The sequence below is a fragment of the Aspergillus brasiliensis genome (assembly GCF_001889945.1).
Source record: "Aspergillus brasiliensis CBS 101740 unplaced genomic scaffold ASPBRscaffold_10, whole genome shotgun sequence".
NCBI classification, from domain to species: domain Eukaryota; kingdom Fungi; phylum Ascomycota; class Eurotiomycetes; order Eurotiales; family Aspergillaceae; genus Aspergillus; species Aspergillus brasiliensis.
Window position 1 is genome coordinate 550,551 of NW_027137451.1, and position 17,447 is coordinate 567,997.

The 17,447-nt window shown below is 51.3% G+C and overlaps 7 protein-coding genes across 7 annotated transcripts; 2 read left to right on the top strand and 5 right to left on the bottom strand.

Moving 5' to 3' along the window:
- Window positions 1-86: 86 nt before the first annotated feature.
- On the bottom strand, window positions 87-1,630 carry ASPBRDRAFT_57137 (putative MFS glucose transporter; the record flags this gene model as incomplete). Its single annotated transcript, XM_067627693.1, has 2 exons — window positions 87-1,460; window positions 1,532-1,630. 2 exons carry the CDS (start codon window positions 1,628-1,630, stop codon window positions 87-89), a joined length of 1,473 nt encoding a protein of 490 aa, XP_067476715.1.
- Window positions 1,631-2,862: 1,232 nt separating this feature from the next.
- Window positions 2,863-4,455, top strand: ssn3 (cyclin-dependent serine/threonine protein kinase SSN3; the record flags this gene model as incomplete). The annotated part of the gene is made up of 3 exons (XM_067618338.1): window positions 2,863-2,917; window positions 3,170-3,329; window positions 3,384-4,455. 3 exons carry the CDS (start codon window positions 2,863-2,865, stop codon window positions 4,453-4,455), a joined length of 1,287 nt encoding a protein of 428 aa, XP_067476716.1.
- Window positions 4,456-4,908: 453 nt separating this feature from the next.
- On the bottom strand, window positions 4,909-6,655 carry ASPBRDRAFT_57139 (putative metaphase-anaphase transition protein (Mlo2); the record flags this gene model as incomplete). The annotated part of the gene is made up of 3 exons (XM_067627694.1): window positions 4,909-6,333; window positions 6,403-6,457; window positions 6,540-6,655. 3 exons carry the CDS (start codon window positions 6,653-6,655, stop codon window positions 4,909-4,911), a joined length of 1,596 nt encoding a protein of 531 aa, XP_067476717.1.
- Window positions 6,656-7,424: 769 nt separating this feature from the next.
- On the top strand, window positions 7,425-10,407 carry ASPBRDRAFT_32313 (MCM DNA helicase complex subunit MCM2; the record flags this gene model as incomplete). The annotated part of the gene is made up of 5 exons (XM_067623003.1): window positions 7,425-7,429; window positions 7,527-7,642; window positions 7,696-9,998; window positions 10,071-10,240; window positions 10,305-10,407. The coding sequence occupies 5 exons, from the start codon at window positions 7,425-7,427 to the stop codon at window positions 10,405-10,407; spliced, it is 2,697 nt and encodes an 898-aa protein (XP_067476718.1).
- Window positions 10,408-10,875: 468 nt separating this feature from the next.
- ASPBRDRAFT_279468 (uncharacterized protein) lies at window positions 10,876-11,389 on the bottom strand. Its single transcript, XM_067622448.1, has one exon. The coding sequence runs from the start codon at window positions 11,212-11,214 to the stop codon at window positions 10,918-10,920; it is 297 nt and encodes a 98-aa protein (XP_067476719.1). The 5' UTR covers window positions 11,215-11,389; the 3' UTR covers window positions 10,876-10,917.
- A 176-nt stretch (window positions 11,390-11,565) lies between these two features.
- ASPBRDRAFT_131267 (Pal1 family protein) lies at window positions 11,566-13,011 on the bottom strand (the record flags this gene model as incomplete). Its single annotated transcript, XM_067618316.1, has 3 exons — window positions 11,566-12,380; window positions 12,446-12,884; window positions 12,958-13,011. The coding sequence occupies 3 exons, from the start codon at window positions 13,009-13,011 to the stop codon at window positions 11,566-11,568; spliced, it is 1,308 nt and encodes a 435-aa protein (XP_067476720.1).
- Window positions 13,012-14,858: 1,847 nt separating this feature from the next.
- On the bottom strand, window positions 14,859-16,572 carry ASPBRDRAFT_57142 (uncharacterized protein; the record flags this gene model as incomplete). The annotated part of the gene is made up of 6 exons (XM_067627695.1): window positions 14,859-14,912; window positions 15,586-15,681; window positions 15,854-15,941; window positions 16,085-16,088; window positions 16,140-16,196; window positions 16,428-16,572. 6 exons carry the CDS (start codon window positions 16,570-16,572, stop codon window positions 14,859-14,861), a joined length of 444 nt encoding a protein of 147 aa, XP_067476721.1.
- Window positions 16,573-17,447: the final 875 nt, after the last annotated feature.

Sequence of the window (17,447 nt, forward strand, 5' to 3'; positions counted from 1 at the left end):
TATTCTGTAATAGTTCAAGAGGCCCGAGCCATTAGCAAAGTATTACGCACGCGAAAGCAATAAGATACCCCAAACAACCATCTCACTCAATCCCGTCGTCGACGATCATCTCTTCCCCAGACCTCATCTGCACTGGTCTTGCCCTTCGTCTCAGGAACACGCCAATAGATGAACCCACCAAGGAGACAAGCCATGCCGGTAAACACCCAATAGATCTTGCCACGGCCGCCTAGAGCGTCATTCAACATGGGGAAGAACTGCGCTACCACGAAAGTGGCGATCCAGTTGGCAGCTAGGGCGCAACTCTGCGTGGCGCCGACGGCTTCGGGCCCGACGAGTTCCGAGGCGAGGATGAAAGGGACAGGGCCTAGGCCGACGGCGAAGCAGGAGACGAATAAGAGGACGGCGACGGCGGAGAGGACCTTCTGGTTGAAGTAGATGCCTAGGGCTAGGAGCATGGAATTGAGCCCCATGCCGGTGATGCTGAGGAGGAGACAGGATCGTCGGCCGATTTTGTCGGGAAGAGGGGAGCAGGCCAGCGTGATGACGAGGTTGATGGCGGAGATGATTACGGTTAGGAGGGCGGCGGTGGTAGGAAGGATGGTTTGTAATAGGGAGACGCTGTACATGATGATACTGTTGATACCGGTGAATTGCTGTGCTACCATTACGCCGACGACGGCGATGATGGCTGGTCGGTAGGATGGATCAGTCATGGCGTGGAAAATCGTGACGGGAGGTTGTTTGGGTGGCATGTTGCCGGATGGTGGCGTGAGGAGCGATTGCTCTTCGCCGGAGCCATCTGTCGGTTCTGCTGTTGATGCTGGCCATCCTTCGATTTCCTCCTCGATGTCCGCATCCTTTCCGCGGAGCCGTTGGAGAACCTGTCTGGCTAGACTGCTCTTTTGGTGCTCGGCGAGCCAGGTGGGGCTTTCTGGGACTAGGGTGAGACCAAGGAGCTGGAGGGCTCCGATGAAGCCGGCAATGGCGAGAATAGCTCGCCACTTACTGCCCTCGCTTAGGAAGTATCCGAGGGACTGGGTCAATAGGATTCCGACGTTGGTCATGACCTGTGTGAAGGCACCAAAGAAACCTCTGGCGCTGGGTGGGGCAATCTCTGAAATGTAAATGGGGCCGACGACAATCGCAGCTCCAGCCCCAATGCCGGACAGCAGCCGGCCCAGGCTTAGAAGGGAGATGTTGGATGCGCATGTTTCAGCCACAGGCCCCAGGATGAAGAACAGAGTGGTTGCTCGCAGAGCAACGAGACGACCATGTTTGGTCGCAACTGGCCCTGCCAGCAGGGCTCCCAAGAGTCCACCAAGGGTGTAGATCGACGACACCAGGCCGAATTGCGAAGCGTTCATGGGGATGCATTGTGGTAGAGAGACGGCCGTGGTGGAGGAATGGATGCTCTTCCGCTCGCAGGTGATCACCGCCTGAGGAGCATTAAGTTCGGCCTGTCGGATAATAAGTATCAGTACGTGCGGGGTTTTGAGGTTGTAGTTGTGGAAAGTGTACTACTACTCACCAGATGATAACCGAATTGGAGTGGTCCTAATGTTGTGATAAACACGAGGTAGATCAAGTATGGCGTGACCCGAGATCGGATCGGCTCTGGTGAGGCCATGATTGTGGTTGGGATATGTTGTTGAGTATGAGGTGTGTCTCAATAATCACCAGAGCTCTCAGTCAGTAAATGGGGGACAGATCTGCTGCTAGACTACCCAGTCATTGCAACTGGTTGGATGGAGGAATTGCAGCAACCGAAGAGCAGCGTGTTGATGACGTTGCGGATGGGCGTCTATAGTCGGGACAAGGAAACTCCGCGTTAGTTATCGGGGGCATCCAGGGGGGAAGAAGGTTGGTTGATAAGACAAGTAGTTACAAGGGATGGACTGCAGAAGATATATTTAGTACAAAGTACGGAGAACAGTAATTGCAAATGAACATAGGTCAATTGTATAACAAAACAAATCAGCTTTAGCCATCCGACAAAGTACTGACTACCCATACATCGTGTAACTAATAGTTGACTGATGGATGGATTGCTTGGACGATGAGTGTGATGAGTCAGCCAGTTTCCCCCCGATGCAGCCTCACTCTTTGGCTTTGACTTCTCTAGCTTTTTGGCTTTGCGGTGCTTCCTTTTTGCCTTTTTGGCTTTGATTCCTTCTTGTTAATTCCCACTCCGCTCGGCGCATGTTGGTCCGTCTCGACTCACTGACCATCTTCCTGCAGGCTGTTGGATCATTTCGTCGCTGTATGCTTTCCCCATAAGTGGTGGAGATCAGTGTCTCCGCGCATGGTTCCCGGACTCCATCGCAGCGTTGCAGTTTCCACGGATAGCCTAAAAGTACCCTCTCTTACCAAGTTACCTGACCAACTTCCCCTAACGAACTAATCATCATCTCTCAACCCACTCAACTGTCTCTGACTCTGACTTCTTTTCCGGTCGCCTCCACCTCGTCCATGAGTCTGACAAACCCGCCTTCCTCGTCCGGCCCGTTAAGTACGACTTCCAGGCCCGCTGCGGCCACCGTCAGCCAAAGTCTGTCTCTGAAGAAGAGCCTGCAGGCTGCTGTCGATGGTAATACCGGTTACTGTTACTCTGCCTCTGCTTAGCTTGACTTGACTTGACGCTTTTCTGTCTTTTCCCTTCCGAGCACCCTCTTTTCGCCCGTGTTGCCACTATCCTTCTCTCTCTCTCTCTGTGTGTCTGAAACCCGCTCCGTCACCATGTACTTTGGTTGAACCTTGCGCTACTGTCAGATCTATTTATCTTTCCTTATATAATCGTTACATGCCCTTGAACAGTCCTGTCTCCACGTCTGTCCACGGCTGTTCTGCCTGTCTTTTTCCATGATGTTTGGAAGGAGCTTCCCGTTCTATAATTCTCTCGGCGGGTTTTATCCACGTGGTAATGGCTTTCCCTCTCCAGACTAACCCGCCGCTTTTCGGCCGGTTATAGAGGCTGCACAATCTCGCCTCACCCTCCTCCTTTTTCCCCCTTGACTCGTCTTGTCCCCCTTTTCGTGTTGGTCTTTTTCGGACTTTTTTACCACTCCCCCTTGATCCTTGCTCGTGGAATTTGATTGGCTGTTGAATTCTTACGTTAGTTGTGGACAAGTTGCATGGTCTCTCTGCTGACACCTTTTCCTACATAAAGAGAGTCTAGATGCGAGAAAGCCTCCCGGCTCTGGTTACACCAGCAAAGTACGTGTGCGCGATAGATACCACATAGTGGGGTTTATCAGCAGTGGTACTTATGGTCGTGTCTACAAGGCCATTGGCAAAAATGGCCAGAAGGGGGAATTCGCAATCAAAAAGTTGGCATCCCACTCCTGGCATATCTACATCATCACGTGACTCACTCGCTATAGGTTCAAGCCGGATAAAGAGGGCGAAATCATTCAGTATACCGGCCTCTCCCAATCAGCCATCCGGGAAATGGCTTTGTGCTCTGAATTGGACCACCCCAATGTAGTGCAATTAGCAGAAATCATCTTGGAGGACAAGTGTATTTTCATGGTCTTTGAGTACACAGAGCATGATCTGCTGCAAATTATTCATCACCATACCCAACCGCAGAGGCATGCCATTCCGGCCTTGATGGTCAGGTCGATCCTGTTTCAGCTGCTCAATGGCCTGTTGTATCTCCACACCAACTGGGTACTCCATCGGGACCTTAAACCGGCAAACATCTTGGTGACCTCAAGCGGTGCTATCCGCATCGGAGACTTGGGACTTGCCCGTCTCTTCTACAAACCTCTAAACTCTCTTTTCTCTGGAGACAAGGTTGTCGTCACCATCTGGTACCGTGCCCCTGAACTCTTGATGGGGAGTCGGCACTACACCCCAGCTGTCGACTTGTGGGCCGTCGGATGCATCTTTGCGGAGCTGCTGTCTCTCCGCCCCATCTTCAAAGGAGAGGAAGCCAAGATGGACAGTAAAAAGACTGTGCCATTTCAGCGCAACCAGATGATGAAGATCATCGAAATCATGGGGCTTCCAACCAAGGAGATCTGGCCTGGCATCGTGTCCATGCCAGAATATTCGCAGCTGCAGTCATTGGCAATGTCACGTGCACCCAGTCATTTCAACAGATCGTCCAATCTGGAAGGCTGGTATCAGAACTGCCTGAAGAACAACGGATACTCCGCCAACTCGAGTGCTGGAACACCGGGGGCAGACGGATTCGATTTGCTGTCGCGCCTGTTGGAATACGACCCGACCAAGAGGATCACTGCACAAGAAGCTCTCGAACATCCCTACTTTAAGAACGGGGGTCCTATCTCCGCCAATTGTTTCGAGGGATTTGAAGGCAAATATCCTCATCGCCGAGTGACACAGGACGACAACGATATCCGCTCCGGCAGCTTACCTGGCACGAAGCGCAGTGGACTGCCTGATGATAGTTTGTTGGGAAGGGCAACTAAGCGCTTGAAAGAGTGATGGTTGTTTGTGAGTTTTGAGGACATCTAAATATAAGGCGTTTAGAGCTGGGTGGCATTTTGTGTGGATCTCTAACTATGCATTACTGGCGTTTTCTCATATCTTGCAATTTATTTTCAATGTTCGTGGACAGAGCTAGATATCCAGGGAAAATCCCAGCCAGCAAGCTTGTATTCAATGATATGACCAAACCTTAAGTTTGTGGCACGTATCTTTTGTGTTCAATCATGACAGTCTCTGGATATGCCGTTTATCTTGCTACTAAATACAAAGAGACCCATCTTTGACGCCCTCCTCAACCCATAAATAGCACCCTACTCCCATCCTAGTATCCACAACATCAACCAATCCCGTAACAATCATAACAAAATCAATATCCTAGAAGTCATCACCCAAGTTAGCAAATCCACATTCCAAGCAAGAAATACTCCCCTTTCACAACAAAACGCAACATTAAAACAGCATATACATACCACTCTGTTCTTTCCGATTACCCCCATCACCACCATCACCATCATCACCTCCACCTCCAGCCGCCGAAGAGGCCGCATCCCGAATTGACTGTTCATCGCCCCTCAACTTCTCAAAATAAGACTTAATATCCTCCGCACTAACCGCCTTGCCCGTCTCCGCAAATGGCTTCAGGAACTCCTTCACCTTATCACGCAGGTGGTTGTACACCATTGCGCCCTCGATGGCGCGCACCCGGTCGATGTTGCTCAGCGCTGCTTCACCCCGGTCGAGAAGACTGCCGGTGCCGGTGCTGCCTCCGCCGTTGGGACCATCGCCGTCGCCATCTTCAGACATGGGCGGTTCGTAGGTCTCTTCTTCTTCGCGGAGTTGGGGGTGCGATGCTAGGTAAGGGTAGCAGTCGCGGCAGCGGCAGAAGTGGTCGCGGAAGTCGTCTTTGAGGAAGAGGGAGAAGGTGCCGCTTGGAGCGGTGGTGGGGAGGTGCGTGTGTTTGGGTGGGGATGGGTTGGAGGAGGTTGAGGGTTCGGTGGTGGGTTTGTCGGTATCTTGGGTGGCAGTGGGTTTGGATTCGGTGGTGGTGTCGTTGCTATCGGGTTTCGGCTCGTCCTGGGGCTCCTCCTTTGGTCGCTTCGTAGCAAGATCGCTTTCTTCTTCGGCGCTGTCGTCCGCTTTGCGTTTCTTGGGGTTGCTTGGTTGCTCTGGTTCTGTGGTAGGTTTGGTCTCTTCATCTGAGGCTTTCGAGAGTCCGCCTTCTTTGTATACTGGGGGTAGGAAGCCTGATGTTCCTGCGTAGCGCTTTACCCAGGGATTTGAGTCAACACACTTGTAGCAGAGGAAGATCGCGAAGTCTTCTTCTGCGGGGAATCCGGGCGGAAGAGGCGTCTCTTCTTCTTCATCCTCGTCGGCTGCCTCTCCATCGGCAGCTCCATCCTTCTTCGCACCCTTGTACCAGTCGCGCGGCAGTCCGATCAGGCATTCTGGGTGCCACCAATCTTCGCCACATCCACCGGTCTCTACTGTGCCCAGACCCAAACACTGGAACATCGTACCACGTTCCTTATGGGGGTCATAGTCCTCTCCGCATCCGCAAAACTTGTTCTGGAAGTTGTGGTTGTATTTGTTGCCTTGATGAGGCTGTTCCGAGTGCACGCCTTTCGCGCCGGTCTTGGGATCGTTCCGAAGCGTGCATGGTGAGGAGGCGGGCATGCGGGTTGTTCCACAGTCGCAGACAAAGTTCCGCTTGTTGAAGAGCTCGACAAGAGTGTGTTCGCCATGGCAGGCAATAGAGCAGGAGTAGCACACGGCGGCGGGGGTATATGACTCTTCGGAGGTGGAGGGATTGCAGGTAAGGCAGGCGAAAAGGGATTGGCGAAGGGGTCCTAAGTCTTGTGTACAAGTGTCGAATGACTTGCATAGGTGTTAGTGTCTCTAATTCTTCTCTGTATCTCTAAGATACGTAGTAAAAGGTAAGCTTACATATGGAAGGACTTCACGCGCATCGGCTTCAAGTCGGATCTGGGATTCGATGAATCTAAGGAGACGTTAGCTGCTCGAGCATTGAAATTTGCGATAAAGTCCCAGTGCATGCGCAGTTCAGATCGATGAAAACTCACTCCTTCGCAGTCTGCGAGTTTTGAGAGCTGAAGCTCTCGCGGCGCCCTGCGGTAGCCTGTCCGCTCAGAGCCTGTCCGGCATTGAGAGGTGGATCGCCCGACTCGGTGTTCGTCATGTCTGTCGGGTATCTGTCAGGAAGTATAAAAACAGTCCAGATGAAAATATTATCTTAAAAAAGTGATCAGAGTGTGTAAGAATGGATGATAGGCGATGGTTGCGCATAGATACTTGGAAGGCTGAGCGGCGCCGGTAGTAACGCGCCGGCGCGCAACCGTAAAGTTTGCCGTGTTTGCACCAATGTGGTTGGAAATCTTCTACAAATCCACCATGATGGGGCTTCTAATTGATGGTCTGGAGGGTATTTACCAAGGGTATAGTACGCTAGTTGATGGGATTCTGTTTGTTATCTTTATGATAGGTATCTGGTGATAATTAATGATGTTCCTGGTGCTTGTGTATAAGCGCAGTTGGATTCCCTCTCGAATACAGGCAGCTTCTGCAGAACCACCCCACTGTACATGTCTCGGTGACAATTAATCTAGACCGCGAGGAGTAACTCCAAGATGAACTATTTTACATGACGTACTAAGAGCTCCATTTTTCCTTGCACAGACGTCGAGCGTATCCACGATGCATATTCCACTTTTCTCTGGGCTCAGAGCGGGTCGGATTTCCGGATTGGGGTTTAATTGAAAACGGACGCGTCGCCAGCGCGTCTCGGAGACGCGTTCGGCGCCAAGTCCAGGATCTTCTCAGCTTTGTCGCCCTTCGTCTCCTGCTGGCCCAACGGAAAAGAAAAAAAGACCCTCCGCACGGCTGTCTCTTTACCTTCCCTCAGTCTGCCCCTTCCAACTCCCCGCCTGTCAGACTGAACACCACACACAATGAGGTATGTAATGTCCTCGACATCCATTGTCTAAGTTGCCTGGAACAACACCGTTTGGCTCCCCCTCAAAACAATCGAAATACTAATAATGTCTTGACAGTTCACCACTCCGTCCCAGCAATTCTGCTGCAAACCGCGGCCTAGGGAACCTAGGTCGCCGTAAGAGATCCAGAGAGCCTGATGATGAGACCTCATCGGTTGTTCCCCCCTCGAGTCGTAAGTCATGCTATGATGGATAGCTGGTTTCCTGATACTAACGCTGGCGATAGCGCCCCCTTCTTCCCCTCCCATGCTTCCTTTCGACGACGATGACAACGAGCGGGATGAGGAAGCAGAGCTCCTGGGTGACATTGATGATATCGACGAGATGGCTGAAGACGAGGACGGAATCGATCTTTTTGGAGACAACTTCGAGAAAGATTATCGAAGCACAGCAGACGACCAGTACAGAGGAGAATACATCGACGATGACGGCGACCATGAGGAACTCGATGTCGCTACCCGTCGTCAACTCGAAGCCCGCATGAACAAGAGAGATCGAGAACTCGAACGTCGCCGTCGCATGCCTGCGGCTTTCTTGCAGGACGACGAAGATGGTGACATAGATCTCACTCGTCAACCCCGTCGCCGGAGACACCACTACGATGAAGATCGGGACGACGTCGAGATGGGTGACGATGCCATGGAAGAGCTCTCCCTGGAGGAGTTGACTGATGTCAAGGCTTCTAACCTCACGGACTGGGTCCTGCAGCCCCAAGTCCTTCGCTCCATCTACCGAGAATTCAAGTCGTTCTTGACAGAGTACACCGACCCTGCCGGTGCCTCCGTCTACGGAAACAAGATCAAGACCCTTGGTGAGGTAAACTCAGCATCTCTCGAAGTTTCTTACGCCCATCTCCTGGAAACCAAAGCGGCTCTTGCATATTTCCTGGCCAACGAGCCCACTGAGGTGCTGAAGGTCTTCGACCAAGTCGCTCTTGATGTCACTCTCTTCCACTACCCTCAATACCACGATATCCACAACGAAATTCATGTCCGCATTACCGATCTCCCTGTCTCTTATACCCTCCGTCAACTGCGCCAGTCCCATCTCAACTGCCTTATCCGCGTCAGCGGTGTTGTTACTCGCCGTACCGGTGTCTTCCCGCAACTGAAATACGTTATGTTCGTTTGCGGAAAGTGTAACATCACTCTTGGTCCCTTCCAGCAGGAGGCCAGTGCGGAAGTCAAGATCTCCTACTGCCAGAATTGCCAGTCTAAGGGACCGTTCTCTGTGCACTCCGAAAAGACCGTTTACCGCAACTACCAGAAATTGACCCTCCAAGAATCCCCCGGCTCCGTTCCCGCGGGTCGACTCCCCCGCCAGCGCGAGGTGGTTCTTCTCGCTGATCTCATCGATTCAGCCAAGCCAGGTGATGAAATCGAGGTGACGGGTATCTACCGGAACAGCTACGATGCGCAGCTCAACAACAAGAACGGCTTCCCTGTGTTCGCCACAATCATCGAGGCCAACCACGTCGTCAAGTCCCACGACCAGCTGGCTGGTTTCCACTTGACCGAAGAAGATGAGCGTGAAATCCGTGCCCTGTCCAGGGACCCTGAAATTGTCGACAAAATTGTTCGCTCCATTGCTCCTAGTATCTACGGCCACCTGGACGTCAAGACCGCCATCGCCCTCTCCCTCTTCGGTGGTGTCAGCAAAGAAGCCCAAGGCAAGATGTCCATCCGTGGAGATATCAACGTCCTCCTTTTGGGTGACCCCGGTACCGCGAAGTCCCAGTTCCTCAAGTACACCGAGAAAACTGCCCACAGAGCCGTCTTCGCAACCGGTCAGGGTGCCAGTGCCGTCGGTTTGACGGCCAGCGTCCGTCGCGATCCCCTTACAAGCGAATGGACTCTTGAAGGAGGAGCCCTCGTCCTTGCCGACCGCGGTACCTGTTTGATTGATGAGTTCGACAAGATGAACGACCAGGACCGTACCTCCATCCACGAAGCCATGGAACAACAGACCATCTCAATTTCCAAGGCTGGTATCGTGACCACCCTGCAGGCCCGCTGTGCCGTCGTCGCCGCCGCCAACCCCATCGGCGGTCGCTACAACAGTAGCGCACCCTTCTCCGAGAACGTCCAACTCACCGAACCCATCCTCTCCCGTTTCGACATCCTCTGCGTCGTCCGCGATCTGGTCGACCCAAGCGAGGATGAACGTCTTGCCAACTTCGTCATTGAATCCCATCACCGCGCCAACCCTGCTCGTCCCCTCCGTGACCAAGACGGCAACCTGATCAACGCAGACGGACATCCCATCGACGATGACGGTTACCGCATTGACAAGAAGACCAAGCAACGCCTGCCCCTGACCGATGAGGAACTCGCCACCCGGGATGCTGAGAAGCAACGACGCGAAGATGAAAAGGATGGCGAAATCCCTCAGGAACTCCTCCGCAAATACATCCTCTATGCCCGTGAACGCTGCCACCCCAAGCTCTACCAAATCGATCAAGACAAGATCGCTCGTCTATTCGCCGACATGAGACGCGAGTCTCTGGCCACCGGCGCTTACCCCATCACCGTATGCCATTCCCAATTACCCAAACCCCCTCATACAAGGATACGAGAAGAGACTGACTAACAATCCATCCAGGTCCGTCACCTCGAAGCCATCATGCGTATCGCCGAATCCTTCTGCAAGATGCGTCTCTCGGAATACTGCTCCGCACAGGACATCGACCGTGCCATCGCTGTCACCGTCGATTCCTTCATCGGTAGCCAGAAAGTCAGCTGCAAGAAAGCTCTCTCCAGGGCGTTTGCCAAGTACGTATCTGCCATAAGTCACAACCCATGGACTGAATGTGTGTACTAACAAAACATCTAACAGATACACACTCTCCCGCCCCAAGCCCCAATCCAAGCGGAGAGCAGGCATTCCCGCCCCTGATCCGTTCAAGCCGCGCATGCAGTCTTCTACCAGGGCGCGGTAAACATTTCCCATATCTTTTCTTCTTTTTTTTTTCTTTATCTCTCTCTTTCCTCCAAAGTTTTCGGTCATCAGGGTTGCGAAAGGGGTTCTCATTTCACTGGCTGGCTTTTCTTTATATTTTTCATTGCGTCATGAATATGACTGGTTGATTGATTGATTGATTGATTGATTGATCGTGATATATGATCATACATATCACATGTCAGGTTATGGGAGTTGAGGGTCCAATGGGGGGTTTTATTGATATATCATTTACTTTTCTTTTTCTTTTATCATGATGTTAATCTATGTGATCATGTGTGTGCCTGTGTGCCCGGGGGAAGGAAATGGATGAGGCTCTGATTCCCTTTGGTTGTTGTTGGATTTAAATTGTCTATTTCACTTTACAAGCTAGAGGAGTAGCTAGCCCGCTCGGATATACCTTACTAAACCAAGTATTTATTGAGTACCTTTTTTTATTGGTGTCAGGGTATTTTTCTCGTAATTCTACGTTTCTTAGTTAGCCATTTCCTCAGACAAAGATGGGCTGGCTGTTGAGTCTACGGTTATGGTTACGAGGATAATTTGCAAAGAAAGGAACCAGTACAAGCATGGTCAAATAAAGTATGTATTCAGGGGAAACTGACACATCGCCCTCAAACAGCCCTAGCAAACAAGAGAAGCATGAAACAGCAAAGCCCCGCTGGACCCAACACAGGTCCCGTTTCCCATGCATACAAAGAGTAATGCTCAGTTCAACGCCTTGTCCCTTCGCGTCCCGTACACCGTATGGTTTCACCAGTAAAAGAAACACCAACCACCCGCCCATCACCGCCTCGCCAATCCATTCGCATTGGAGTCGAGCTCGCCGCTTTGGAGCGCGCTAAAAGAAAAGTCGCTCTTTGTGAGCCTTGAGTAATGCGTCGGACATCCCAAGGTAACGCTGCAGACGATATAAGTTATCCACATGTGGTTTACGTCAGCTTGCGATTCACAATGCTTTATCTCGTCATATGCCTCATTTCTTGCCTATCTTCTATACGAGATAGACACTGAAGGGAATTCCTAGATGGATGCTTCCAGAGCGTTCTCCACCTCTTCACACTTCCCTCGTCATCTGCGCCCAAACATAAGCAACGGTGCTAAAAGAATGACCGTTGACCCGAATCGCTCGAATCGCTCAGTCGTTGCTGATGCGCCGCTCGGGCCGAGGCTTTCTCAAACTCTTCATGCGGTTGATGAACCCGCCGCCGCCGCCACCGCCGTTCTTGCCCTCATCGAATCCAGTGTTGGTTCGTTCATTGGTGAACCTCCGCTCCAACCCGGTATTCTGCTTGGGGCTGCTGGAAGAACGGGCTCGTGTACCTACGGTGCCACGTGCTTCCTCGGACAGATTGATCTGGGCCCCCTTCTTGTCCCAAGCATCGTCATAATCCTGGAAGAAGGGGTTCTTCTCATTGGCGCGGATGGTTCCTATGTGACTAGAGCCGGTAGGCACGCCGGGGGTGTAGGAGGACTCGGGAGAGACTACTCGGGGATTCGAGGGCTTGTTCATTCCCCGGAGTCTTTGGGCCAAACTCTTCTTGCGCTGCAGGCCTCCGCCGCTGGGACCAGCTCCACCGTTCGTGCCATCATTCCCACTTCCACGCCGCTGAATGTCTGCCCGGCTAGCGGGGGCGCCATCCAGGAATGTGCTCGTCCCCAGACCCATGCTCTCTGCTCCATGGACAGGTTCGATGCGGGTGGTTGGATCGAAGTTCGCCGTGTCGCTTTTGTTGTTACGGGGATCCACCGCGGCGCTCGTAGCATAGTCGTTGTAGCCTTCGTCCATGGTGCCGTGGAACAGGTTCAGATCAATGTTGGCGTTGTTCGGTCCTGCACCTCCAAGGGCCATGTTGGCCGAGTCCTTGGGGAATGCCTGCATGGGGGCAGTACGCAAGCCCTTGCGGTTACGGTTAGGATTGCAGGCATCGAACGGCCCATCGTGATGGAACACTACACCAGAGAGAGAACTACTGTTAGCAAGCGCCTCCACCAGGTAGCAATGGGCTCCCACTCACTTCCAGTGCCATAAATACTGGTCACATCCAGTTTATCAATGATGTCCATGTGGTAGTTGGACTTTTTAGAAGAACGGGGCTTTCCATCCTTCGAATCCTTGCCGTCCTTTCCATCTCGATGGCGAGCCTCCCGCTCCCGGCGTCGTCGCTCACGACGCCGTCTCTCGTCCTCGGTATCCACAAGCTTAGGGGTTCGTTCCATGATCGATGACTCGGAGTTCCGACGAGGCCTCCGCTCTCTGTAGCCCGATCTCCCGCCACTGCTCGTCTTCGGGGGGTCGGCAAAGATGTCTAAGGAATCTTTGTCGCGACGGTCCGGGCGTTCCCTCGGCGGAGGTCCACGGTTAGTCGGGTATCCGTTGGGCGCGGGCTTATCCGGGCGCGGCGGAGCTTGTCTGTAACCAGTGTTTTGGGGAGCAGGGTTTATGGAAAGGTTCTCCTAAAAGCACACCCAGTTTTAGGTCAGTTCCGATGAGCGACAGCAGTCGGGGAATTGCGAGGTGAGAGCATACAAAGAGTTCTCGGGTGTTGGACGTCACGTCTTGTCTCTCGACCGGGGAGACCATGGTTGACCCTATCACGGGGGCCGACTGCGGCGAGAGGGTGTCGTCGTCAAAGGGATTCGTAGAGACTCGGCGATCAGATTGGCCACTGGCGGAAGCGAAAGAGCTGGCGGAAGGCGACAGAGCACGATTCCGAAAGGGATTGTTGGAGCCCAGATTCACGGGGGCTGGGCCAAACGCTTGCTGGACGGGAGAGCCTGTAAGTCGAGTTTAGTTTTTCTTGCATTCACCTTTGGGGACATGCACAGTCTAAAATAGAAGAAAAACACAAGGCGGCACAGGACAGATAACACTGTGACCAAGGGGAAGCCCCGCCAGAGGTGAAACGGCTGGGGGGGAGATAACGAAGAATCCTTGGAAGGAGGACAGGACCAGGGGGACAAAACAGGAATCAGCAAGATGACGCACCTGAGGGGCCCAGCGTCACGCCAGGTGGGTAGGCGTAGGCAGAAGGTTGTTGTTGAGAGGCATACATGTTGCGAGTCCACGCAATGCGATGTCGAGATGGAAGCAGGTCAGAGGAGATGATTGGGGAACAGAGAGAGACAGCATAAAAAGACAGGAGAGTAAGTGGATGATCAGGAGGCCGAGACTGTGAGTGCAGACGCCAGACTAGAGAGAGCTTAGGCGATGCTGAAACGGCGATGCCGCGGATGGTCGGTCAGGGGCAGGAGAAATAATTGGAGGGAGAGGGGGACGGGTTTAGTTCAGTCGTTAGTCAGTAACGGCAAGTTGGACCGGGACGGGGTCTAGGAGGTCTTTTTAAGATTGCTTAATGTCCACTTGGTGGTAGTTAGAGGGAAAAGAAGGAAAGTCTTGAAAATTTCTCCGGCTGAGATTAAAATGTTTGTGAACGAGAGAGGGGAGGTGGGGATGGAAAGAAGATGATGATTTGTAAAAAGAAAAGAGGGAGGAAAAGAGGGGAGTGAATTGTAGTAGTAAGGAGAGCAGAAGAAGAGAGAGAGAGAGAGAGTAGTGTGAGGGAGAGGGAGAAGCAGAGGATGGAGAAGGAGGGAAAGAGACAGACAAGAAAGCCGAGGTGGGTTTAGTTACCGTACGGGAGTAACTTAACTGAGTAGTTAGTATGGAGTTAGTTACGGAGTAGTAGTAGAGTTAAGTTTGGAGTAACGCACGGGAAAAAAGAAACGGTAATAAAAAGAGAGAGAGAGAGAGAGAGGGAGAGGGTGAGGGTGAGAGGAGCGAGGGAATGATGACGGGTGCCAATGAGGATCCAGAGCAGAGCCCCTTGGGGAAAATGATGGACGGAACCACTCGATGGAAGTGCTGGAAAGAGGCAAAAGAAGGGACGGAGAGCCGATCGTCGACGCGGCAAAAGGAGAAATAATGGAAAAGGAAAGGAAAGGAAAAAGGAAGAGGGAGAAGGAGTGACCAACCAAAGGAGATACTAACTACTGGAAGTGGAGTGGAGGGATTTCTTATTTTATTTTTATTTTTATTTTTATTCTAATTTATTATTATTCGAACACTAGAATAATATAATAATAATGATGATAATAAATGGAAATAAAGCGAAGATAACAGGAATATTATAAGGATAATATAATTAAATCAATCCCCTCGATCGACGAAAGGGAGATAGATAAATACTAAATATTAAATCAAAACGAAAGGGCCAAGTTCCTCTCATCATCATCTCGGGTTGCCCAGGGATCAATCAATCAATGAGACACCACCTTTTCGAGTCAATTTGACAGGCGACCCCAACTTTCTCTCAGGGGTCGGTTGGTCCGTTCCTGTGCCTGAATAGTGGATTGATTTGCTTGGTTGCTACTAACTACTCCATCTGATCCAAATCAACTCATCTCCCAGATCCTCACCGTTGAATTTCACTAACTGCTCCCTGCTCCTGCTATCGATCTATTACTCCGGACTAAAGACTTTTCCTCCGGTCATATGCAGAAATGCAACCCCCAAACCATCCAATGTACCTAGGCACAAACTAGACACAAAAGAAAAGCTGGGGTTCATGCGACTAGTAGGGATCATCCAATGCGTTTTGGTCAGCAATCGGCCAACCAACCGAACAAACGAGCTGCAACTAGTAGACCACTGCTGCTTGTGAATTGAGAGAGACGGCACTAGGAGGGAACCGAACGTTCTCATCTCCACAGGTTCCCTCTCGTGCCAGTCTTCAGTCACTCCCAAGAATAGAAACAAACATTCGCTCTGCAGGACAGAACAGACCAACAAATCACACCCTTCAATCATCAATAATTTCTTCATTGTTGCTGTCATCATTCTCTCGCATGGCTTAGACCCTTTGCGCATTGATTTGGTTTCCCAAAATGGTACTGGAAAGTCTCAACAAACTAGTGCTCTTGCGTCAGCTCCTCCCCCAAGAATGCAATCCACCCAGTCTTGTCGTTCCGATCGACACCGGCGGGCCTCCCACGATGAGGATGATCCCCCCCTGGGTCTTGGTCATGGTCATGGTCATGCTGATGCTCATCAGATACGATACTAACCAGCCAGTTACCCAGTTAACTAACTAGCAAAGTAAGTAACTAACTAAGCTGTTCAATTATTAATTGACGAAATTAGTAACGAACCAACAACCCATCCCACCGGCTTCTTACTGATTCCATTCGCATCGTCGTTGTAATGCGTGGCCTGCCTTGGCAACCCATCTGGTTCCTTACTTCCGCCATCCACCTGGTAAGTGAGGGTGGCTTGCGTATATAGGAGTTATAAATCCCGGAATCGCGCACTTTCAGTTCCCCTTCCCTGGTTTTCCGGTCCGATCGCGTCCGGAATGCTGTCCTGCCTCTCTGAGGCGGAGCAACTGATGATGCAGCCATCCAGCCGGTGAGTTTTTTGCCTCGACCCAAAACCGACGGAATACGACAGGTGGGTGTCGCCACGGTCCCGATGGAGTCGCAGTCGCTCGTGGCGCGTCTCTGTTACTGTGCAGCCTGTTGGCCCGCCCACCATCACCGCCAGCATACGTAGTTAGTAGGTACGAGGTAGATTTTTTTTATTTTATTTCTTTTTCGTATCTCATTTTTCTCGCATATTTCAAAATTCCACCACAGAAAAAAAGGAGCTGGAATATAACCGGACTCCGCCGGCACAGCTGTCCGATCATCCTAGTCTTCGAGCAGATGTCCGACCTGCAGGATAATTCCATATTGCTTTTCTCAGCCCTGGCTCCGATCGTCCCGTGCCGCCTGGCTCCGGTTTGTATCGGTTTGACGGTTGCTGCTGGAACGACTACTATCGATCAGTAGTAGTAGTAGTCGATGCTATTATCATGTACACCAAGAACATTGTGACTGGATAGTACGTATGTGGCCCAGCTGTGCCGCATAGTTTCAGAACGCAAACAGAGTATTCACATACTGTGCATCTCATGGGACAAATCCTGTTTCCACTCAACAATGAGGTCTCGACCAGAGTACTCTCTGTGTTGGGCTGGTTCGAAATGCCTTGCCAGCCTTTCAGCTTTCTCTGCTTCCGGACCTGGTTTGACTGCCTGCTGGATCTCAGACTTATCGACCTGTCTGATCTAGGCTTATCGTTGGATCGACAAACAACGTCATCCATGCTGTTCAGTGTTACAAAGTACGGCAGCATGCATCGATAACCGGGCGAAGGTCTCGCTCTGGCCAAGCCAAAGAATGCTTAAGATGTCATCGAATTCCCGAACAGTCAAGGTGGGCGAGGGCCACTGTCCCCTCAGAGCTTATCTCCGACGTGTTTCATACCGCAATGTTTTTTGATCGAGAGGACCCTCCCATCACCGAGATGACAAGATAATGTGGCGATCTTATTCCGGGCCCAGTCTCATTTGAATCGCCCGATGGTGCTAGTTTATCGTAACGGTCGTTTGACATTGAATGGCTGGGCCGGCGTCATCTAAATTCCGGTTTCGATTAACTAATACTCCGTACTGCGACTAACTCTAACCAACTGACAGTTTTAGAAGGTACTCTTAGAAGCGGGTTCTGATTTCTAATGAATTCAAGCAACAGTTGCTATTGTGAACTATTGGTTTATGCATAGTCACGGGGTTTCTAGGTAAGTCTAGTGTTTTCTAGCAGTTGTTCAGACCTGCAGCAGGAGGTGGGTTGGAAGAAGTAACAAGCTAAGTTGTGACTATTTCCCGTTGCCATTTAACTATTTGGTGCAAACATATAAGTGACTTTCTGCTATTGATTCATGCCATTGCTAAGTAGATGTCAATATGGTTTTATGGTTTTTGATTAAATATAATTTCAATCGAAGCAGCATTTCAAGGCCCCAACTATGACTCGATTGGTGATTCTAGTAGTTAAGCTTCAGTATCAATAACCGGGTTGACGCGCAGCAACCGGGTAGTATCAGAAAGAGTATAATCCCAGTAAAAGCTCTGAATCAATTTCAGATCTACCACTGTAATTCCTGGCCAATACTCTGGGTGGGGACTAGTGGATAGTATA

Excerpts from the sequence above, each read along its gene's own strand:
- ASPBRDRAFT_279468 (XM_067622448.1), bottom strand. The coding sequence starts at position 11,214 with ATGGGCGGGTGGTTGGTGTTTCTTTTACTGGTGAAACCATACGGTGTA.